At 43.0% G+C, this 25366-nt stretch overlaps 1 protein-coding gene across 1 annotated transcript in view; it reads right to left on the bottom strand.

Annotated features, from left to right (window-relative positions):
* fbxl17 (F-box and leucine-rich repeat protein 17) overlaps positions 1 to 25366 on the bottom strand; it is a 73060-nt gene that overhangs the window by 3827 nt on the left and 43867 nt on the right. Inside the window, exon 7 of the mRNA XM_019888762.1 lies at positions 9950 to 10057. Within this exon, the coding sequence (XP_019744321.1) occupies positions 9950 to 10057 (108 nt within the window). The remainder of the gene's footprint in view (positions 1 to 9949; positions 10058 to 25366) is intronic.

Below are 25366 nucleotides of genomic sequence, written 5' to 3'. Positions count from 1 at the left end.
GACGTCAAGGCTGCCGCTGTCCGTCAAGCTGCAGTAGTGAGCATTGTTTTTGGTACGCGCTGCTAAGTCGCCGCGCTGGCTAATTTTGGAGGGTGTTGGAGGCATTCGTTGGAAAAAAAAAAAAAAGCTTCAGCTTCTTTTGGCTATTTGTCGGGATGCACCATGTTTATCGGACTCAACTATTATTGGTCCGATATTGGAAAAAAAATGACAATTTTTCTCGGTCCGATGCAGCAAAATTAAACCGATATTAAAAGCCACATTAAAATACACTAATGTAGACCCAGCCACAGTCTCCTCAACTCTAACAATAATATTTATTCTGAAGATTGATACTTGGGGTAAACATTTTCAAGAGCACACGTCGTATTCGCTTGAGAATGAGAGCGCAGCCGAGGCTTCCTTTGGCGAAACTCAGCTTTCGGCGGTTGTCGGAAGGAGACAACGATTGAGCCGTGCCTTTACCGTTTTAACTGAACTGACTATAATTGTTTGGACTTTAAAAAAAATCCTATAATCAGTATCCAACAAACACAATCTTATCATCCCAAATTACCCACTACCCTGCGCCAATGAGAAAACAAACCAAATAAAGTAACAAAAAAATGGCCATGTAGACAAGAAGAAAAGTTAACTTTGCTGAAAATTTGGCACACAGCAAACAAAGGAGTTCAGGTGCAAAGTTTCAGACAGTCACTTTCACATTCAAAGTTCTGAAGAGGAAGTCAAAGTCACAACAAGGTTCTTTGTGTTGTTGTGGCGGCGGCGCTGGTGGCCCTGCCGCCATTACGCATTCCGCTCAGACGTCCTCATGTGTTGCAGACGGTGTCAGACCGCAAGCGACGGAGGCCAAAGGGGTGAGATGAGCGTCGCCGTGTCACTACGTGAATACAAGCGGGCACTTTTGTTTTTTTCCATCCATGTCGGAGTCTTCCAAAGAGCTCAGTCAGACAGAAGCGAAACAAGATTGAATCACTGTTTGTCCACGTTGACTTGAATATATTGATCGGAATATTGTTACATGAAAGAGTGCTATACAGTAGCTGAGCTACATTGTGAATGTAGCTTAACTTCCCATAACTGATGTCAAGTTGGTCCTTCTTGAACTCATTTACAAGCAGCAGAGTTGCCCATGCTTCACCTGAATCCGTGCCGCTAAATTGCTCCATCCCCAAAAAAGGTCTCATCTTCGGTAACCATCCCTAGTCATAAGTCTAGTATCAACAATAAATTCTATTGTCTCGTCAGGGATGGATGGATGTGTGTGTGCATGCGAGTGTTTTATCTGTCATGCACCCATCTACTGTCTATCACTTATTTCCTCCGCCACACTTTTTTTTTCTCCCTTTCAGCCACTAATCCCGCATGTGCTAGTGTTGATAACAAACTCAGTAGTGAGGAAAGGCTCAAGGAGGAGATAGCGAGCGCTGGTTCGTCTGGGGCCCGGCGTACACTTGCACTCACGTACACGCGCACACACACAGACAGACAGACAACAAAGAGCGCTGGTTGGCAGCCAGACAGTACAGTGGCACTCGCTTGGCCAATAACCAGCCAAGATGCAACACGCCTGCCCAACCCGACTGGAGGTCAACAATCCCTTCATCGCCCCTCCGTCTGTGGATTAAAACGTCTGACAGCTAAATGAATTATTCTTCAATTACCCTCGCAAAACACACACACACACACACACACACACACACACACACACACACACACACACACACATTCTCTTCTTTGCTCATTTATAAATCCCCCAATCTCGTTCAGACAGCAGCAGAGAAAATTATTATGACCATTTTTGGCGACCCCCCCTCCGCCCAACCTCTATAACCTTATTTGCTCCAAAAGCCCCTCAACCACTGCCCCCCACTCCTCTGCCAAAATTATCCCCACTTGCCCCCTGGGGCACAACGGCGGTGCAAAAGTATGCAATCACATACATACATGCACACACGCACACACACGCGCGCGCGCGCGCACACACACACACACACACACACACACACACACACACACACACACACACACACACACACACACACACACACACACACGTTATTTCATGTAGCAAAAGATACAGACATGAATTTAGCTCATTAGCTTGTTTCCCGGTGGGGTTATCAGTGTGACACAGGTCAGAGTGGTAATGTATTTCCAGTGTACCAGTAGGGAGGGGATGCGAGATAAGGTGTCGGCAGACCATGGCAAAGCCAGACATCACTCATCCCTTGTAGGAGGGCGACTGTAAGGCGAGGTGCATGCCAGAGTGAAAGACTTCCAAACCAATTACACACCGAGATCTATGGGAAATCACCCGTTGGGAAGTCAAGCAACTCAGAGTTCAACTTCAAATGTGAAGGAATGAAAATCCCCCGTGACCCTCAGCAGGATCAGGGGGTAGAAAATGGATGGATCGTATAAAATGTAAAGAACAAGAAATGTAAGACATATGGGTTCGAGTGTGTCAATGTGGCTTGGCATCAGTTGATTTCCTTCAATCCCTGGCTTCCTCCATGTGTTTTGTGTTTTGTTTGGCTTTTTTTCTTTGCTCATACCCATTCACAAGGGAATCCGGGATGATAAGACAAAAGAGAAAACCGCTGACGACAATGATAGAACTCAAAAGAGGAACTGCAAAAATAACTCCAGTTTATGTGTTTTTAGTTGCTTGTCTTTCTTACTCGGGTGTGGCAAGGAAGGGCATCTGGTGGAAAAACTGAGCCAGACATATTCTACAAATTGGAAAAATGCCTCGCTGTGGGGGCCCCTTTTATGCTGTTGAAAACTGCAGATTCACAATTTATTCAAAAAGTATGAACATATGAAAGTCTGACCGAGGCTAGCACAGTACTATGCCGCGTTCCCAAAATATTATGCAAATAATTTTTTTCTCTTATTTTTATAAATAAGATAAGATATCCTTTATTTGTCCCAGTCTATGCAAACGGCACTCACACAAACTCGTATGTTCAATGGTTGCAAAAATTGCAAATAAGAGCTCATATGTTGAAATGTAACTTCACCTGTTTGGATGTTTTTAAGAGAAATTGTAGATTTTGATTTTAGAAAATACTATTTCCTCACCTATAAAATGTCTTAAAACACTGTGCGCAATAATTTGGAACAGTGCATTTTAACAAAAACAATTTGCCATCCATCCTCTTCCGCTTATCTGGGATCGGGTGGCGGGGCGGGGCAACAGCTTTAGCGGGGAAGCCCAGCTTTTCCCTGTAACTTCACGTAACGGGACCGACGTAGTCCGAGGATCTTCTGTTCACAGCCGGAATCTGTGTCCCTTCTGTAACAGCTCTGACACAAACTCAGAACTTGAAAAATGGCTACGTTGATGTTGTCGCCTCATCCCATGTCAGTGCTATTTATACACAACAGTGACCTGGACAATGGTGAAAAGAAAAACCCTGGCTTGTGCAAGCAGTGCACAGACGGGAATATTGTAGTGATCCTCGATGGAAGAAGCCCAGGGGACTATGAACAGTTTTATGTGGGTGGAAGTTTGACCCAAGGGCCAGATTACATCTATTTCAATTATTACTTATAAATCCAATACCTAGCGTATTGATACAGCCACTGCACAGCTACCACAAAGAATGAAGCATGTAATTGTGGTTCTGAGAGTGAATAGACTCCCTGTCCCACACTAGACAGTTTGACATGGTCAAAAACACATAAAGAGCGTGAGGTATTACTTGTGGTCCAGTTCTCTCAAATTTAGGGAATATTTATCAAAGGTCCCAAATGTCTGTGGCGCAGAACAACAAAACCACCGCGACAACACGGCTGAATGGAGCTACAAGGCCCCAAATTAAGACCAGAAAAGTCCCGGTCGCGCAGATCAGAGAGACGACACAAAGCTATTGCAGACTCCAAATTTATGTCGTTTCATCTCTGACACATTCCTCAACAGGCTCGTCATTTGTTATGTCTCGGGGCGGCTCTCATTCGCCCCGACATTAGGACTTTCTCACAGAGGGGGGTGGGGAGGGGACAAAAGTGTATGAAGCCGACATTGTCTTGTGGCACTGATAGCTTGATGTATGACGAGGGGCATTGTGGGAAGCCATCTCAGAGCGGCGCGCTCGCCGCCACCGAGAGCGGCTCTCTTAACATCGACTCCAATAGAGTCGACCTTGGACTTAATCACTACCAGAAGAAAAGAGCTGCGCTTGACAGGAAGATGGAGAGACACAGTGGGACTGTTTGTGTTTGTGTGCGAAACGAGCAGAGCACATATGCATGAGGGAGGCAACGTCCTAAGATCGATAGGAAAGCTCAAAAACTGAAAAATGGGAATGGCAACAAAAGGGGATTTCAACACTTTTCAGACAGAAGAATGTAAGTAAGGAGCACCGTGCTAATAGCATAACTAGGCCTAATTTGAGAGTTTTTTTTTTCTGTTGACTCTGTGATTGGCATTTACAAAGTTTTCTGTGTTGGGTTCAGAGGAATTTTTCCACTAATGTGTTAAGTGTACCAATTAAAATTTTACGAGATTATAATTGGTCGAAATTAAAATGAAAAACATGAGTTTTGAATGGATAACCTACCGCCATTAAAGTCGAAATAATACCTTGCATCACTGTAAAAGTACTTTTTAATCACATTAGAAAACATCGTTTCCCCAGACAGGATCAGCTTTGTTTGGGACTTAAAAAAAGTGTTCTGCTGGGATTTTAAAATCAGAAAAGGGCATGTGTTCTGCGCTGTGGTTTATGCTTCGGTTTAAGACCCTATTCTTGACTGTATTGTCATTAGGAACGGGGACTGATAAGAATTTAGCATTTCCAATTCCATTATAAAATACTGCTAATCAATCTGATTCCTGATTGCGTCTCCTATTGATTCTCGTTGGGTGAAGGCATGAAATATTGATGAAGACAAATTACATCGCTGTTGTCGTTATCATGATATCGACCCTTGCTTAATCCAACTGCTATATTAGCGGAACAGTTGGAACCAGCGTAAATCCAACACTGAGAGTGCGGAACGGGGGTGACATGCTAACGAGGTGATCCCGTGTACTCAATAACAATGTACAAAAGAGCGTTATATCATACGTTTTTACATCGCGCTACGGAATTGACGGAAATATCAACTAAAATACATGTGTTGCATGGGACATCTTCACTCATTTGCGATGCACAAAATAATTGACAAGCGGAATCGTCAAACAAGCAAACAGTCCCCAGGAACTGATTTACGCCGAACCCGTCCCTTATTGTCACAGTCTTAATCTTATGCAGTCATTAGGACCACCTCCAAGTCTATTATGACAAAAGCACCACTCACTCGAAAATCATTACATGTAATAGCAAGGATTGGCTTCCTTTACCATTTTACAGTACATGTTCAAAATAGCAGGTAGCTTTCGGTAAATATTTAGAATTGTATTCGTTATCTATGAATCCATCCATCCGATCCGCTTATCCTCACAAGAGTTACGGGGGCGCCGGAGCCTATCCCAGCTGTCTTCGGGCAGTAGGCGGGGCACACCCTGAACCGGTTGCCAGCCAATTGCAGGGCACACATAGAGACAAACGCTCACACTCACACCTAGGGACAATTTAGAGTGTTCAATCAGCCTGCCATGCAAGTTTTTAGAATGTGGTAGGAAACCGCAGTACCCAGAGAAAACCCACGCAGGACCGGGGAGACATGCAAACTCCACACTGGGAGGCCGTAGCTGGAATTAAATCCGGTACCTCCGCACTGTGATCTCGACGCACTAACCATTGGACCACCAAGCCGCCGTTATCTATATATTGGTGTTATAATGCTCAATGAACAAAATTAGCCCAGCCTTGGTAGAAAAACCCAAAAGAAAGCTCATTCAGTGTGTTTTTGCTCCCAAACATCCATTTTTGAACAGAATTGCATGTTGAACTTGCTGCCTGTTGGTGGTGGAAAACGGCTTGCTCCCAGATTGCAGAAATCGACTATTTTTCTTGTTGTCACCAACAAGACAATAGCTTAGCATGCAGAGCCGTGCGACTAATATTGAGTTGTGTGGCACATCACAGAGGAGGGCCGCACAGCCCGCGTGAAATTAAACACCACAAAACCATTAAAGGCCAAGTCTTTAGAGTTTCTCGGCACACCATCTGCATTGGCGCCGTGGGAGGCCCATTTCAAGAATCAGATCGTGTGATTAGGAAAATACCGTTTCCAATTGATTTCCTCATATTCTCATTTGGGAGAAACCCGCTTTAAAAAAAAAAAAAAAGAGGGAGAGAATATCAATCTGAAATGAGGATGCCATAAAAGAGAACTTCATAAAAAATAATGGATTTTGTCCAGTTCACTTCTCAGCTAACAGAGTAGCAAGTAAGGGGGATAGGTAGCTTATCAAAGAGACAGCATGCAATTGCGGAGGCAAATAAGGGAGAAGGAGGGTAATAATTGAGCGAGAAATAAAAAAAAAAGGACACAGCCTTGGACTGGCATGTAGAGTCCACGGTGTCATCAGAAATGCACCGATTCAAAATGCAGGAATACTATTTTCAATCGACAATGGGTGGGACCAAGTGGTTGAATAAACGAGGAGGAATCACGTGCTCAAGGAGCTGCTATCAAGATTATGCTTTAGGGAGGAAGTCAAAAGTGCAAATGAGCAGAACGCAACACAAAAATGTTGGTGGAAATAACAGAACTATGACTTGAATCCTGGATGGAGATTTCTACGTTCCTGGAAGGCCATTCATTCAGAAAAAGAACCAGGAAGTGATTCATGGCAACGACAAGAAATTCCTTCGATGTGTTAGTTGGTTATGTCAACGGCTGTCCGTTGGACACCGCATAGAGGCTAGCTATTCACATCACCACCTCATCATCCTCACTTGGTGCCCTATAGTACTTTTTTTTTTCCTCCAGTGACCAGGTTCATTCGAGTGCAAGTTTTCCAGCAGGAATTGATGCAGAGTTGTAATCTATGCTGTGTCTGCTTTGGTTGAACGGGTCTGACATTGTTCCTTTACAGTTGGCAAGAAAATTTGGAGGCATTTACTCCACTCACGCTTGTTTCACTGGTATGTCTCTTCGGCTTTGAATCTTTACAAGGATATTGGCGGTGTTCCGGGGTCTTGGGAGTGAGATCTTGCCATAAGTCTCCAGGATTTCGGCACGTTGCATGTTTGTGGATGAATGTAGCAACGAGACCCAATGGCGGTCTATGTTTTTGGGAACGGTTTGTTTTGGTGGGGATGTGCAACTTGGGTTTGATTAAATTGTCTCTTTGAATAAATGTCTGGCCCGTTTAGCCTCTTAAGCCCCCACCGGAATGGTTTGATGTAAATGAATCATGTGATCAAATAAAGCGGTCATCACATCTGGAAAGTTGAGCATGTAATTGAAATAAACAATCAATAACCAATCAGCAACTAACTTAAAAAAATTTTAAAAAAGAAGAAGAAGAAGAAATCAGGATTATGCGTCGCTAAAATTCCCCGCGGGTTAACATGGTAATAAATAATAATTAAGTATAAGGCAGACTGTGCATGTACACGTTCACCTCGGTGTATGCCGATGCTGTTATGATTGGCTGGCTTCATTACAGTCTGTCTACAACAGCACGGCCAAGGTCAGGAGAGGCCGCTGAGATGATAGGGGGGGGCCAAAACCATAAATGCAAATTAATCTGCTGTTTAATCTAATAATGTAAGGAGGTATCGGCTGTCTCGGTCCTATTAACACAACAGTAATTGCATTTGAGAGCGAATGGCCGCATGAGCCCCACATGGGGGACATTCCCCCTCGCACTTGCACACAAGTTCATCAGAAATAAATCGAATGGTGTTTAAAAGAGCACAATGGTGGATATACAATACACGCCGGCGCATAAGAGCAACCGTGCATTCGAGATGGATGTTATGACAAAAGTGAGAAGCGCGGCGCACCGAATGCCATCTCAAGATTCATCTTTGTGTGTCTCATGTTTATATGGCGCCAAGCATCTTTAACCACAGAGCCCCGACTCATTAGCATGCTAATACACAAACAGCGGGGTGCAGTTAGACAAGTGGCATATTATTGGGATTCATCTCATTAGGCTTTCATGAGATTTAAAAGTGAACACATAACTTCAAAATGAAGTCGGGAGATAAAAGACACAAAAAGTATAATTTACCACTTGGAGACAATGCATGACCCCGCGTCGCACTCGGTTTATACCCAAATCAAACATCCACGCTTTATTGTTTTAACTACTAAAACAAAACAAAACAAAAAAAAACAATACCCAAAAAATCCTGAGGTGTGGGTAAGAAAATAGACCAAGGAGTTAAATAATAAAGTACATTACTTGCTAAGCTAGCAATGTTCCAATTTGTCACTCAGTACTGGCGAATGGATTTTTTTTTTTTTTTTGTATAAATTAGCACAACGGGAACATTATCTCGACTAGAATTCTACTTTGCAAAAAGATGAATGCCTTCATCTATAATGCAGTTTTAGTACCAGCATCAGGTGCCATCTCACCTCGAGATGAAGAGCCTTAACTGCACGGGAATCAATGAGTTTTGGGTCATTAAGGTTACGGTGTCCGTGCTGAAGTCGTTGGAGCTGTGTAGTCCTACCGTTGTTTAGTTGTGATGTGTGTACATCTATTTAAATAGATGGGATGTTTTATAGAAGTGTTTTGCTTTCCCAGGCCAACCGACTGGCTCAACATGGTATAGTTTCAATGAATTTCGTTGAATAAAAGGCTTATGTTTGCACGGTGGGGGCGTGTCGGCAGAATAGTGACGGCGACGCAAATTGATTTAAATTTGATAAGAAGCAGCGCAGCAATTCCCTTCAGCTTCGCTATTCAAGGTATTTTTCAAATGGCACATTTTGTGATCTTCCCTTTGCCACTTTTGTTTAGCACCACACGGCATTTGCAAATACGGTGCCGGTTTCCCAATGACAGATGAAAAGGCGGATGTTTGCCCTCTTTTGAAATTCTCTCCCAACTGATAAAAGAATTTTCCTGAAATATGTCAAAACTATGTTTAAGGTTAAACTTAAGTTTGGTGTGAGTTTAAGTTATTTCTTTTTTTCAAAGTGAAGAGTGATCATCCACAAGCAATGAAAAAGTGTTTTGTGTGTTGCAATGAGGTGCCCTCCACAATTGGTGGCGCTCTTGATTGAGATGTGTTAAAAGCCTTGTGATGAATTACATTTTTTTATGCAGAAGCACGGGTTCACCAGACACAGAATCAAGCTCCGACTGTGGCCATCTCAGTCCCCAGACATCAACCCCACTGAAAACCTATGGAGGGGACTATAGAGGAGGCTGCAGAGGGGAGAACTGATGTCACTGGATGATTTAGGGAGATGGAGTGGTCCAACATGCATCATGGGAAACATTATAGGAGGCAATTTGGTGCTGTTTTTTTTTTTTGCAAAAAATGGGGTTGGACAAAGTATTAACAGCGGGGGTGCTAATCATAATGGCGCACATGATTTGAAGTGAAATAGTGATTTCTTAAGGTGGGCTTTTTTTTCACCACTGAATAAATGCACTTGAATTAATCTTTTCATGCACCCTGTAAATCGATAACATAAGCTGTCCACTGTAGTAACTGCTGTCCCTAAAGGGGTTAAAGGTTAGAATTTTCTTTTCAATTTCCTTTTTTTTTTTTTAAATGTTGGTCCAATATTATTTCGGAAAAAAAATAATTTATTCCAAGAAAACATCTCAACCAGGGGTGCCAATAATTATGGAGGGCACTCGATGCAGGAACACACAGTCAAGCAGGAGTGCGGAGAAATTCAATAAAAATACACCAACGGGAAAGCAGCTTTGGACACTGCACAAAACCGGAACTGGGAGTTGAACCATCAATCCTCCAACTGCGACACTACCCTTTACTACCCAATATCGAGCTTGAAAAACTCTGAGGTCTTAGTGCCAATAACCATCATGATCCAAAAGCTGTATGATACTTACTGCGGTGAGATGGATGACTCCTTGGGATGTCACGGGGCACCCCATGAAACCAACAAACTGCAGCTGCGGGCAATGCTCGGCAACCGCTCGCACCGACTGATCAGTGACCTGGAGGAGACAGGAGGAGATGTTGAGTTTACTCAATTGGAGACTCACAAATAAAGCATTGCCGATGGGAGAATAAGGATTGTCGAGAATTTCTACAAAGCAAGTGGGCGCAGACAGCTGTTGTCAAATTCATAACTAAATGTCAGCTCCATCTGCGCAGCATTCTGGATTGTTTTGTGCTTGATGAACAGATGAAGTAAAGCAATCATAGTAGGACCACAGAATGAGGGGTGGGGGGAGGAGGAGGAGGAGGAGGGGGAGGATAATAGGCAAAACGGGACTTGTCTGCCAAGTGGCATCGACTTATGATGGATGGACCACTCCCTTTCATTCACCCAGGCGTCCACGAGCAGGCTCCGAATGGATCGGCCGGGGATCAATGGGGAAGTAGAACATTTCCACCACCTCATATTGTGGTCATCAATACAGGTATTGATACTGTAGCACGTTTCACTCTCAGAAACACTCGAGAAAGATGTGGGAGATTGTCTTCCCCGTGCTTCTCAAAGTCTTCTCATCAATCACCACGAGCAAATAAGATCAGAAGAAATGAGAGCGAATCGACTTTCGAGGGCTGATTAATTGAGGACGGAGCGCCAAAGGACTTTAAAAGAGCAAAAAAAAAAAAAATCATTTTTAATCACGTCTACGTCAACGTGAAACATTTCTGAAAGTCCCAAAACAATATGATACAAAATTAAAACCTTGTTTTCCAAGGGATTCAGTGGCAAAATGCTTATGTGTCCTATAATGCTTATCAAAGCGGTTTTAATCTCACTGCGCCCGTCCCACATTGCATTTGGCGGGATCTGCCTGTCGTCTATTTGCCTTGTTGAGCAGCAGAACACCAACAACAGCTGTGAGCAGCGTAGTGCAAATGCAAACCCTAAAAAGCCGCAAACACATTTTTCAACGAGTCAGAAGCTCCTTCTATTGCGGTTGGTCAGGTCACATGATGAGATAATAATATTCAAAGCAAAGTGTATTTTTCATTCAGAACGACAAAGAATATGACTGGAAATAAAAAGGCATTTCCATTTTGACAAATTCAAATGAGTCGTTAAATAAAACAAAACATCATCAGCTTTCATGAACCCAAAAGAAACATCAGGGGGAATAAATAAGAAAATACAGACTATGCTTTCACACTTTGACCAAAACGCAATAAAAATTTGCAATTGTAGCTTGCCTACGACTCAGTCGGTGCCGACCTTGTTGCACAAGCCTCCCACACGCAATGAAACGGCCCTAACAGTTTTCTGGCAACACTGTAGTTTTTTTTTTTTTTTTTGGTTTTGTTTTGTTTTTTGGGGGGACGGCGGGGGGGGGGGGGGGGGTGTTTTTTAAATAACATTTTTAAGTGTCACAATATACAGTGCAGAGGTCATGGGTTCGATCCCGGCTCTGGCCTTCCTCTGTGGATTTTTTTTTTTGCGTGGGTTTTCTCCGGGTACTCCAGTTTCCTCCCACACTCCAAAAACATGCATGGCAGGCTGATTGAACACTCTTACTAGTCCCTATAGGTGTGAGTGTGAGTGCGGGTGGTTGTTCCCTCTCTGTGTGCCCTGCGATTGGCTGGCAACCGGTTCAGGGTGTCCCCCGCCTACTGCCCAAAGACGGCTGGGATAGGCTCCAGCATCCCCCGCGACCCTTGTGAGGATAAAGCGAATCGGAAAATGGATAGATGGATGGAATATAGAATAATTTCTAATCATGTTTAACAACATGAGTCTAATCAGATCATGATCATTCCTTTTCTTGAAGTATGATGTCAAGTCTCCATAACAAGTAAAACTTGATTTTGTTCCTTGAATAAGGAAATTTTTGGTTCGTATGCCCCTGTGTCCACAACTGAGTTAATACCCTCATGTTTACCACCAAATTGGATGTTTGTTTCTGATTGGGGTTTTTGCTCCCTCTTCCCTTTTTTTTATATTTTTTTTATTTTTTTTTTTTTTTACTTTCTGCTTTAGTGGACAAAGTTGGCCCCGATCATCAATGTCACCAACACTTTAGCTCCAGGACGTCACAACAAGAAAGACAGAGTCCATTTATCTTTGTCCAAGTCACATGCTGCACGGCTTATCTGTGAAAAACACTTCCCGGAACACTGCTGAAGCTTAAAGGTGTGTTTCTCAAGCTTAACAGTAAGGAGCCAAAGTGGTTGAAAAGGGTTGAAACGGCTCATAATGGAATGTGACCGCGAGGTCTGGTGGACTAGATGAAGCAATGTAACGCCGCACTACCAATTACATTATGTCGAAAAGAATTTAGTTCTCATTTGCCACTACAAAAAAAAACAAGCTTACTCGTCATGCATTCCAATATAACTTCAAGAGATGTTGAAGTATGCTTTGAATGTTTTATGCCAGAGGTATTTTTCTTTTTTTTTTTTTTTTAGTACAGTGGAACCTCTTCAATATCGTCTATGGTGCTGGCCATCTTTCACTTTGCAACTTCAAACAACCCGTTTCAGGTTCAGACTGTTGTCAACCCTCATAAAAACTTTGTAAATCGTACAGGCAAAGTAGGGGAAACCATGTGGGGTCTTAACAAAGCCATAAAAAAAAAAAAAAGTCAAAGAAAGGTCCGATTTTTGCAAGGTACGCTTGATCAAGATGCTGAGTGAGACATTCCATGACTATCGCATCAAATTCTGATGTTTTGTGCAAATTCAGAGGCCGATTTATTGTTTTCCGAATTTCAAATATAGATTTTTTTGGATTATTGTTGAGTACAAATGGTATCACAGACTGGTAATCATCGTAGCAATGAAAACATGACTTTCTCAGAGCGTGTTGAAAACATCTAAACATTAAAAAAAAGGGGAAGGGCGTTTTAATCATTCCAACCAAGATAATACGTTTGACTGAACTTAACAAATTCATGAACAAAGTGGTAAAAAGTCAATATGGTATTGACAAAAGTTGTGAGGATGGAACACAAAAATTCCTCCAGTGCTTAAATCACGTGCCAAAATAAATCAACCACCCCGAAGAGAAAAGAAGCTGGAGGCACTTTAAAATTCTGCACCTCAGGTATGGACCCGCCACAGCACCGATCGGCGTCTCGCTGCAGTCAGAAGTGATTATCCGAAGGGGAGTCAGTGCTCCCGACTGGAAAACCTGATGCATATGGAACATGATCTTGCGGGGCAGGGTGGAAACAGGGGATGGAGGAAGAAGGGATCAATATTGTTTTCTGTGTGTGGATGCAACTCAAAAAAATAAATAAAAAAATAGCTGAGCTCCAGAAGCACGCCTTTAACCAAGAAACTCGCAACAATGAAAAAGCTTCAATCAAACATGTGGACTCCCAAGAGTGGTCGACTCCAAGGCTTTTTTTCTCAGTGAGTGGGTACGCTTGCAGCATCTGTGTGTTGAGTCTTGTTTGAACAAAGAGAGAACATTACACATCTTCAAATTATTCTCAGCAGGTGAGAAAAGGCGGACCGCTGAAGAAGAAGAAGAAAAAAAATCCCAAAAGCATACAACAGACCAAGTGGTCATGTACCGTATCAGATTAGGTTTCTATTCATGCGTGTCTGTCTGTGTGCAAGTAGGACATTGTGGGTAAAACTGTAGAACCTGGGAAAAAAAAATGCTCCACTTAAGACTTGAAAGGATTTTGATTTAAAAAAACATGGAAGAAAAAAAAGTGATGGCTACCATTTGTTTGGAAGCCAAGTGGCCAGCCAAAAGAAACCAAATTCAAACCTTTCAGTCGGTATCTGATTTAACGAGCAGAAGAAAAGCGGACCGCAATCGCAGAATGCCGCAATCATAAAGATGGCTTTTGTGTGAGTCTTGTTGCAAGGTAATTGTTGAGAGCGCTGCGGTAGCAAAAAACAAGCAGTGCCGTGTAAGAGTGCGTTTCATCTTGCGGCGCATTCTCGTCTAAGGCCAGCGACTCACCGAATGGCCGCATATTATCGAAGTCGTCCATCATCCTGCTCATTGTCAAATAGTGTAAAAAAAAAAAAAAATCATTATTATTATAATAATATTCACATTTAATGTGTTTCATTGGACATGTGGCAAGTTTGCCCAAATGGCCCAAAAAAGCTCAATGACCATTGGCCGATTGAAAGTGTCAAGTGTAGTTTCTTGCATTTGTTTTTAAACCTGAAGATCTTCATGATTTACACTTCAAAGGGATTTTTGGATGGCAGGCAATGTGACTTATATAAAATGTATTCACTGTCTCAGAATCGTCCTCTGGGATGATTCCATTCTTGGTCCGACAAAAATGAAGCGTTTAGAGATTCTTGAAAGGCACCCACAAACTGTTTCAGAAGGACTTTTCATTTATTTAGCTTTGAAATTCATTTTCCCCAAAAGAAAATATGGAAAATTGAAGAAAGCCGTCGTAGGGATTCAACTTTTGTCATCATAAAAAAATGCCAAACATTGGCTCATAAATGTTTTAAGTAACCTAGCGCTGGCGTCGTGCTGAAACCTCCAATGACACAATTTGGTAAATTTCATATTTTCCCACAACTCGATACGGTTGGTCAAGCCACACATGAGGGCGTTGTTGTTTTTACAAATTACTGATCAATATAAAAATGTGGACAATGATGCAACGTTAATGGTTCAATGCTTTTTGGGCAACCAAGATGGAAATGGAGAACGAGGTCATGCTACTAACTTTCGGTCGTTATTCAAATCGTTCTTAATTGCCTAATAAACTATTAATTCTTCAACAATGTTTTGTTTTTCAGTTTTTGACATTCCAAGGGTTCACTGGATATGTTATTACCCTAGACTTGTAAAGCTCCAAATTGTAAAATGAATGACTAGGCTCCCAAAACAATTACCCAGTAATACACGCTAGCGTTCCAAAAACAATTAAATGGCGTAAAGGTTGGACAAAAGGCATCTTAATGGCTCCAAACACAAGAGGATTCACTTTTGTTCAAAGAAGCGCATGTGCCGTTTGAACACGGATAGATCTGCGTGACCCGACTGTTGTTACCAGTACAATTCCACCGGGGAAAAAATAAATAAATAAATAAATAGAAGCTTTCGAGCAGTCGAAATCCAAAGACACTTGAGACGGAAAATACGACATCTCAATCAGAGGCACAGCCGAATGTAACGACGTCTTTGATGAAAGCACTTTGTTACGGAAGCGCTGCGGTACAATTTTACAGATTTCCAACATTATGCAAAAACATGGACACCAACCGCATGCCCGTGAGGTGCAAATTGAAGTGGGATGATTTTCATCAAAAGTTCGGCTCTTTTCCGAGGTAATCATTTCCCCATAAATGCTCTCATGGGGGTGATCCTGCAGTGGGCTCATCATGGCCTTGGAGAGGACACACACTTAAGAGTCCCCATGCTTGATTTCTCTCGTTTGCTCTTGCTCACGCACACACACACGCAGACAAAACATTGCCTACTTTTACAGGCCTGTGTTGGGCTGTATAGATTTGAAGGACTGGTGAGCTTGCAAAAAAAAAAAAAAAAAAAAAACATCTAAATGCACACTTATTATCTTCTGTTAATATCCGCTGCCTGGAGACAAAAGGCAACAAGGAAAAGTCGTTAAGTTTTACTACCGCGAGGGAGAGTCTCTTTACTGTGTGCTTCCTTTGCGCCGATGAGCCGCTGTGCACTAAGTACCAGGTTTGCCCTGCGTATCGATCGGGCGAGCGTCTCTCCAGAAGTGGGGATCACACGCCCACGTTGCACTTTCTTTGCATACGAATCGGCAATATTCAAAGAGAAACGCCAATGCCGCACATCGGTAAACTGTGGAGTCTGGACGGATGTGTTTTTTTTTTTTTTTCTTGGGCTAAACAGGAAGGATTATGCGATTTGAAAAGACAGAAACCTAAGATGGATGACAGTCAGAGGCAAGAGAGAAAAGCAACGAGGAATTTGCAATCTTTTCATATTAACATCATGAAGCTTGTGGTCTTGGGTGTATTTGTTTAGCGGCTTTAGCCGGCCGGCAAATCTTGTCTGGACGTGACAGGCAGGGCGGTGAGCGGCGGAAGGACGGGCCAAACGAGTCGCGTGCTGAGAGGCGCGTGAATATGAGAGCGCTCTGATCTTATTAAAGGCCTGATGGGATGGAGGCGGAGGCGGGGGTGGGGGGTTGAGGGGGAGCTCTGAATCACCACTTTCTAATCAATCAATCTAATTAAGCAAGCTTTATGAACGCCGCGGCAAGCCGAGAAAGGATCTGCCGACACACAGATTAATAATGATTACTGAATACCCGGCAACACATTCTATTAACCATCCATCTTCATGCCCGTCTGGATGCCTTGCCTAAGAACTCGAGTCCTGGCCATTTTGCAGGGCGTTCAATGAATATGTCTTCAAAGGGAATATTATTACCGTATTTTCCACACTAAAAGGCGCACTGGTTTATGAGGCGGACCTTCAACGAATGGCCCTTTTTGTCATTTTTTTTCATACATTGGGCGCAAGGCGTTATAAGACGCAATCTACAATGCATCCCCTAGATGGAGCTACGCTCAAGGAAACAGCAAGAGAACGATCAGATGTCAGTAAAACATATTTAATAAAGCTGCGACACAGTTCACTTAACTAACAGCAAGTTATAACATTGACTCGTTAACGTTGAACTCTCTTGCCGCTGCTCCATTTCCATGTTCAACTGCGAATCTGATCGCCTTAAGTTTGAACTCTGCGTTGTGAGCATGTCTCAAGCAAGGAGCCATTTTGGGGTCGAAATATTACCGTAACGACCATACACAAGGCGCATCGGATTTTCAGGCGCGCTGTGAGCTTTTAAGAAAACAGAAAGCTTTTAGGTGCGCGTTTTAGTGTGGAAAATACGGTACTATTGTTGCAGATTTATTTTTATTTAATCAAGGGTAACATTTGGGAACTGACTCGCTTGTTACTACAATGTGTACAGTGGTACTTTGGGATCTGTTTCTCCAACTGATAGTACCTTAACTGCTTTATTTTTCTTTAATGTCACCTGAGTAGTGGAGTATCTGAAGGTCACGGGTTAACTCAACTTTCGCCCCATAACAGAAAAAGCAAATAAGTCAACTCAGCGGCAAAGTCGTAAATAGGGTACAGTTGGAAGTCAAGGTACCGCGGTACTTAATTCAACTCCCATAAATCAAGATTTTGGAATCAGGTTTTGCAGCTATCATATCCAAACTTGACTTAAACACCCACATGCCAATTTATGAGACACCCCGCCTCAATAAACCGATTCCTTGACACTGCTTATGCCTAGCAATAAATTGACAACAGTAAATTTTTTACAGACACTCTTTGGGAGACATTTATGTTAATTCATCCACCGGATGCTTTTACTGGTGGTGCGGGTGAGCTGGGTCACACACTCTCTATCGATTTGGTTCTCCCCATTTAGCGTTTATGACACAGGGGTTGACAAGATATAAAAATAAAAGTGAAGTGAGGCCCCGCAGTTTTGAATTACAGCCTCTAAACATGAACATAAAAAAATAAAATAAACCAGAGGCCACTCTCGGGACAATTTTGGAAGTAGCGTCTGTATTGGTACTTTCGTTAGTTTGTACTTGAGTGTTTTTCAAGTGCGCAATACTTTTTTCAATCATCTGCAAACATGCATGTAAATAAATGTACAAATAGCAGATACAATTCAACCATGCAGGTAGCCGAAGTAATGAACTGCCGTCGTCCTGTTCCCACCAAGCAACCCGCCCACCACTGCACTCCACTCCACACCGTGACAAAAAAAGAAAACATAAACTTTGGGAGAAAAGCACTATCTATGCTTTTCAAAAATCGAAGTTGTGGCTGTGAAAGATGACCGTGTTTGAAAAATGAAACTCCCAGGATCAATAGATCCACTTTTCTCCTGCTGTGGCCATGCCAGACAGCTGCGGGGAGAAGAGAATCCATTAAAAAAAAAAAATTGCAATATCATTTCACATATCTCACAATACGCTTCTGGTACCTACTTAGTACAAATGATTTCCCCAGAACAATGATGCTTCTTTCAAGGAAAATCTATGCGTCATTTCCACAGGCGCGTCAATCCCACATTCCCCACGCACTTGTCAAGCATCTTGTCTTGTTTCATCGATGTCGTCCGCCTTGATGACGCCGAGAGGACTCGAATCTGCATGGGTAATCGCCTGACTGATTGATCGCCGCACACTCGTCTGCATGCGCCGCTCTCAACTGAAAATTACCTGTCATTTATTCCATCGCTTAAGCTCTCGCTCCCCCCCCCCTTCAAGAGTTTCACGCAGTTTATCGCATGCTTGCGTGAACGAGCCGTGAGGGGTGGCAGGTGCTCCGGCTTCGGGAGGACCTATGAAACGTCAGCGTGGGGAAATGAAGAGGTGTTGTTCACAACGGGTGACCCCAAAAGATCAATACGAGTGTTGAGTGTCAGTGGGAAATCAGAAGCAAGTGTGAGCGAAGGCCAAAAGACCAGATTTGCTCTTCTCAATAGAAAGCCGCTACTGTACAGCAGCTTGTAAAAAGTCTCCCGAAGCTCTCTCGGGGCTTCAATTCCCTTTGTGTTCTTTTTTGCAATTCAACAGTTCTTTGTTGCACATCAAACATAAATGTGTCGCCACTGCGGAGGACGCCCGGTGACACTACTTCTCCCTTTAAATGCAAAGTGGTGGCTGTCATTGCGGCGCATCGGCGAAACCCTCCAACGCCAGTGATGGATTTTCAAATCCCACCACAGTATGTTCATTTCCTGCACACATATTCGCAGAGGGGCATCCCTTCAATGTCAACTTGCTATATTATTTCTATGGCTCACTGATTTGAATACATAGTACGAGACAAAAGCCTGGCCAAAAGTGCACATTACTATGAAGACTCTTCTCTGGAAGAAGTTGGGAAGGTTTGCTACAAAAAGTAAAGTACTAAAAAGTAGAAAAAAGGAAGATATTGGAAATTAGTGGAGGGGGGAAAAAAAAATCTGAAAAATTAGGGATTCGAGGACTTGAGTTTTTTGGTGATGATAGTTGACTTGGATTCAACAATGACGTCATCAGTATATATTTTTTTCAGTTTTCAAACATCACTCACTCACTCACTCACTCACTCATTCACTCACTCATTTCCGCCCCACCACCGTCTGTTGCACATTCCCCCACCCCCACTCTCCACCTACGCTCATCCAATCAAATTCAGACACTCGCTCGTGCAGTTACATTTCGACACCATCGTTGTCTTGCAGCCAGTCAGAAATTATAAAACTCCTGATACTATCCATGTTGTGCTCTAAATGCCAAACCAAACGATAACCGACTTCAAGCTGTAACCACCATCGTGAAGATGGAAAAGTCACTGTCGATAGTTGGTTCAAATCATTCTCGGAAAGTGTTTCAAACAAGGCTTATTCAACAAAAATATGTACGGCTCGCACGCAACCGTCTTCTGAATGACATTTAATATATGACAAATGATGTCATATACTCAGCTGAAATTGGAAGTATGCTTGAAAACAAGAAAACTATTTGTGATCTCAATCAAATGGATGTGGCCACTTCTTATATTAAGAAGTATCTCCTCCTGCTGCCCGAAGACAGCTGGGATTGGCTCCGGCACGCCCGCGACCCTCGTAAGAATAACCGCGTCTTTTAATGGATGGCTATCCGAGTATTCTAGGTCATTGAAGGTGGAATGGCTCAAAGCAGATTTTCTAGCAAATGGTGTGGGGTGAAGGCAACGCCTCATCCACAATCAACCTGTGATTGTCCCAACCAGTCCCCGCTGTAAAGCTGAACAAGATCATGAGTACACAAAAATGGTTGCATAGTTGAATAGAGGTTATTTTATTGCGTCCTCAAAAGAAAAAAAGCCGACACTTCGGGCATGCGGCCGATCTATTCTGCAATCGAGTGAGACCACCTCGCTGTACTAGAAAAGCCACGGTGACAAACGTTGGTCTGCACACCGCTGAACCTCTTAACACTTCACTGCTCCCATGGTAACGGGTCCGGTCCAATCCATCAGTCTGTGCCGAAATTGACTTAACATTTAAGCTTTACTTAGAGATCAGTTTTATGTCTCCCGGCTAATGAAGACAAATGGGACTTAAAGAAGTCAAGTTGATCGTGTGTCTGGACTAGAGCAAACAGCCATCAATGGCGGCCTGCTCTCCGATGGTAGGCATGACAGCGGAGGTCCATATTGGTTCGATTCATTCAGCTGGCTACGCGGCGAACCATCAAGTTTTCTTCTTAATGGCAATACTAAAATTATTGTAAAATACAAGCTGGTCTAAACAAAGTAGGTGTACTGTAAGCAGTCCAAAGTTGTTTCACCCATCTTGCCATTAAAGTGTGGCATTGAAAAAGGGATGTTGTGTCTTTTCCATCCAGAAAAAGAGAGCAGTTTAATAACCGATCAACACGCCAATCAAAGTTTCGAACCATATAAATTCAGCTTTGAAATTAAATGATTTTGTGTGTACCTTGAATAGGTTTATGCAAGTCTCCCAGAGCGGAAAAACAGAGGTTTACCTCCACTAGCTGGCATTTCCCTGAGCAGTTATTAAAGAGAAAATACGGCGCTCTCTATTTTGAAAAAGGAACTCGACGCAGACTGACATTAAAAGGTTATAAAACCAAATTGCCGGCTTGTTGGGTTGTAGCAACATCTGGGTTTTGTTGATTACAGATGCCTCTCGATTTCAGACGTGCAAAAATAATTTGTTGTGGGTGCCTGAGTACTTTAAATTGAACGGTCTCTCCGTAGGCCAGATGTTAATGACAATCCTTATGGATCCAAGTGTCACATATGTTAGTATGGGGGGTTGTTTTTGCTAGCGATAGTTTTTCACTTGCCCTTCTTTGCCAGCATGGACTTTCATAAATTCTCTTGAGGGACTTGTGGGCCGCTCTGAATCCTTTGCCAGGCAGCAGTAAAAGTACAGTTTCAGTTTTCGAGGCTACTCTTGGTCCAGTCTTTTACACAGTAGGAAACCATCCTTCATTCTCTCCACCTTTCCAGTGTCATGGTAGGCCAGAAAGACCCGAGGCTGGCCTGAGGGTACTGGCCTCCTCTGCCCTCATGGCCTCCAGGCATGTAGCCTCTGCCTGCTAGGGATTTATGATTAGAGCTTGAGGAACGTCATGGAGACAGCTGACATCCTAAAGACTCGTGGGGCGTGCACACCTCAGTATTCAGGGAGTTCTGTAATGCAGATGATGGCCAGGCAGGTGACAGTGCCCCGGGCACGGAAATTAGAAGACCGTTACATGTTATGGGTATGTGCAGAGCTCATTCGGGGGGTGTTAGTCATACAGATGGTAAGAGTAGTGACAAGGACAGATATTTGCTGTCACGGGGCAGGAGCCAGGCTTCAAGTAAAGTGCAAAGGATGAGCGGCAAAGCTTATTCCATACATCGCCTTCTGGAGTACTCTACAATGTCAGGAAATCACATTGTCCTGCAGCAATCTAGTCACAGTTCTGAAACGGGCTTTTGAATGATGCAGTTTAAGGACCAGCGGAAACGTTCTTGACATAGACTACAATAATTCAATATATCAGGTGTACTGAGGGAGAAATCTCCCAACATGGGATGAAGTTTCACAAAACAGGGATGGCTATTTGACAGAATTCCAAACTCTAGAGAAAATGAACAATTATTCAATTATTATTTAATCAATGGATGAACAAGTCTCTGAATGTTCTGAACTCCTGTTTGCACGCCAGTATCCCATTGAGCGAAATAACCTTGCCATCACCTCTTCTTGTTGCTGCTGATTATTTTATTTTCCCACAATGGCTTCAAGATGTAACATTCAGTTCCACACAATCAACAGAATTCTTAACAATGAATCGATTCTCAAGCTCATTCCCATTTAAAAAATAATAATAAATTAATTAAAAAGAACTCAGCAAGAAGACAATGAACCAGAAAACGAAAGCAACGCTTTGAAAGCAGAGAATGACTTCAAAGTTGCAAAACAATACCAAAATCAATTCCCAGCGTTAAAAACATGAGGATGTTTCTAGCGAGAGGTCTATAGCAGGCACTCTGCCTTTATTTTGCGCAGCTGTAAACAAGAGGACCATTATCTTTCCCATTACAGTTCAACTTGACAATTGATGACCAGGGGACCCAACCCATTAACAGGCTAATAGCTAAATCTAATGTGTGTGAGTGTTTGTGTGCGCTATATGTGTATCACCAGAGAGCGGTATCATGAGATAAAAGGTGAGGGGTTCTCTTGCCATCGTGGCACTAATTAACTCAACCCCTATCGCGGATGGCTAAAGTGTCACTACTACACCTTTATTCCCCTCCACATTATCAACACGCAAGCTAATTGTACACGGGCCAGGTCAGATTTCGCTTGCCGTGCATAACAACAACGGAGGGAAGCCCTGAAAGGCTTGTCGGTGGAAAATTGACCTTTTGCACTGTGTTATGCGAGCAGTACTCCTCAATCATTGGATCCACGGGCCGTCTGTAAAAGGTTGTTTGAGAATCATTGCTCCCCGGGGTGCAAAGGGACACGCAAAGACAAAGGGAATGATCGAGGGAAATCAGAAGGGAGCAAACTGATCTCAGGAAAGACCGAGCGAGGGTACGGAAAGAAATGACCAAAAAAATGCACAGACGTGGCACCGAGGAGCTACAAATTGTTCTCATTGTGTAAAATGACAAGTCGTAGGCGTCTAAACACACAGAACACAAGGGTGTTACAACCAGGCGGCTGGCATGTGACTGTTAAAAGCTGAAGTAAAATTTTGCAAGTTCAGACATGAAAACATCGGCACATCTTCAGGTTTTTTTTTTTTTGTTCTAAATCCAAGTGATAAATGTCAATGCGGGGGAACAGCACTTTCATGGCCGTCGCTCAATGCGGTTGGTGGACAACGATGTCATGAAAAGACAAACAACAATGAGAATGTTGTGGGAAGAAACAGAAAAAAAAAATACTTTCGATCGCGCTATTGACATTAGCATCGGTGATTCTTTTTTCTTTTGAGGTGTTGGTGAAATTTGGCAACACGCGGAAGGACATCTGAGGCGGTGCCATAAAAGCTTGTTTTTCATTTAGAAAGTAATTTCGGGTGTTGAACGGTTCTTTCTTTGACCATGCGCAGTCACGCATAGCTTCTCATCGATCAACTCAACCAACCCTCATCAATCTTTCCTAACCATCATCAATCTCATCTCCCCCCCCCGAGTACGCATCATAAAATGTCACACAAGATTCACTTAACGATAAAAGCGGCCGCTGGGGCAGATGTTGCGAACGCGAACTTGAGCGCAAACAATCAAAGGCGACGACATCCGTCCTCCACGCAACCGCACAACCATCTCGATCTTCGTACTTGGCAGCTGACTTCTCTCTGAGAAAGTGTTTCCCGACTGGGTTGGATCCTAGCAGATGTTTGTTGGCTAATTTTAAACATATTTGGTATTCTAAAGAGACAGCTCTCTTTTTGTTATGTGTGGTCGGACTCTGATCACGACGATTCGGATCGTTTGAGCTGTCGGAATTTCCCCCCATTAAAACAAGAGGGAGAAAAAAAAAAAGGAGCAGAGTTTAACCAGCTTGTTTCTAATCTTTTCAGAAGGATTTACTGATTAATGGTGTCCAAGTGCCGAATTAAATGAATGTCTCCAGAAACTGAAGAAACTAGGTTTGAAAGAAACACTTTTTTTTTTTGGGTGTTGTTTCAAAAGGTTTTGGTTTGTTTCCTGACGATTGATCCTTGAGGTCTGGCATGAATAAAGGATGCAGTATTATCTGGAGCACAACTGGGAGTTATTTTTGGTCATTTTGAGCAAGTCTATCTTGATCGTATTAGTGGGAAGATGAAAAAGTGTTCATGATGCAAAACTGTGGTTCCAAGTTTCAAGGCGGATTTTGTGAAGTCATGTCAGCTCGATGCTGGTCATATGACAATCGGATGGCTTTGTGGAATATCTGAAACACGGTTATCTGCTCTAGCAATGATCCCTCACAATGAAAGCAGAGTACGACTTCATTTTTCAAGTGCTGGGGGCTTTTTTTTTTCCCTCAGTACGCCTGCCCATCGTCGCTGAACAAATAGATGAACAAGTTGTTTGCTAACAACAAAAGCTTTGTTGTGACCAGTTTCTCGTACGTGCATTCTGAGTCGCTACAACTATTTAACATCTTTTTATTGATGTGTTTTGACTGTCAGCGACAGTTTCAAACTGGTCTGACGTACACTTACTGAACATTATTGAACGTTAACCACTTCCTCACGACACTGACAAAGAGGATTGAGTCAATGGAATCAAGACAGGACTATTCAAAAATCGCAAAGCGTGTACTTGAGTTACCGCGACACGCATTTTGAATTTAAACAGCCATCAGCAAGACGACCAAACATTCACCCACAACAGTAGTGTGCAGTCCAACGCGATTCTGTTGACATAACAACATCGCACCAGTGACGGACATCTGAACTGAGTGAGTGTCAAATGCGCACTGGCGCAAACGTAACAGAAAAGCAGAAAAAAATATATTGAGGTTTTACGTAAAATCCAACATGGAGGTTTTGAAGTTTGTGATTAATTGCCAGTTAGAGAGAGACCAGGCAAAAGAAAACTCATCTGGCGAGTCAGTGGTGATGATCACTGAGCCCCACTTAGCTTGTTGGCACAACAGGATAGAGGTGTAGCGAGAGGCCGGATGACGGAACTACGGACCCAGAGGCGACAGCATCCGATGTCAGGACGGACAAAGACCACGAGATAAACCAAAAGATTTGCATCAATTATTAACACACAATCCTGGTTGATTAGCGTATCAACGTGCTCACACAAGCGGAAGCGGCAGGGATTCTCAGCATGTCATCATTAATGCAGCGGGGTTAAGACTTTTATACTGCACTCCCGTAGAACTGTGAATGTCTTCAAATAATTCTCATTCGTAGAACCACTCTAAACACGCTTGGCGCACAAATGGCAGAAGGTTAAAAATGGCGCTTTTGTCTTTCAAGTAACGGGAGGCTAAATGTGACAATCCGACTAAAATGGGAGATCTCACAAATCAAACAAAAGAACTCCATTTGAACTCCCTTTGTGAGTTTCAGAGGCGGAGCAGACTGGGTATTCCCCTGTGGTGAGAAGCAGCGAACAGGAATTGAACAGATGAATCTGCACACTCAGCGGTGAGGCGGAGACGGAAGAGGTCAGGCAACTCAGAATCCAAGAACTGTCGTGGGCATTAACAACATTGTAGCACATGAGAGTGAGTAGCGCTAACTGAATGTGAGAGTTCAGGGGTTCTCCCATTGAAAACGTTCATTCAATACCCAATGAAAAACATCTGCAACATAGCATGCTATATAGCGTGACA

Source organism: Hippocampus comes, unplaced genomic scaffold (assembly GCF_001891065.2).
Source record: "Hippocampus comes isolate QL1 unplaced genomic scaffold, H_comes_QL1_v1.1 scaffold155, whole genome shotgun sequence".
Classification (NCBI taxonomy): domain Eukaryota; kingdom Metazoa; phylum Chordata; class Actinopteri; order Syngnathiformes; family Syngnathidae; genus Hippocampus; species Hippocampus comes.
Note: the sequence above shows the minus strand (reverse complement) of the source record. Positions and strands in the feature narration are given on the sequence as shown.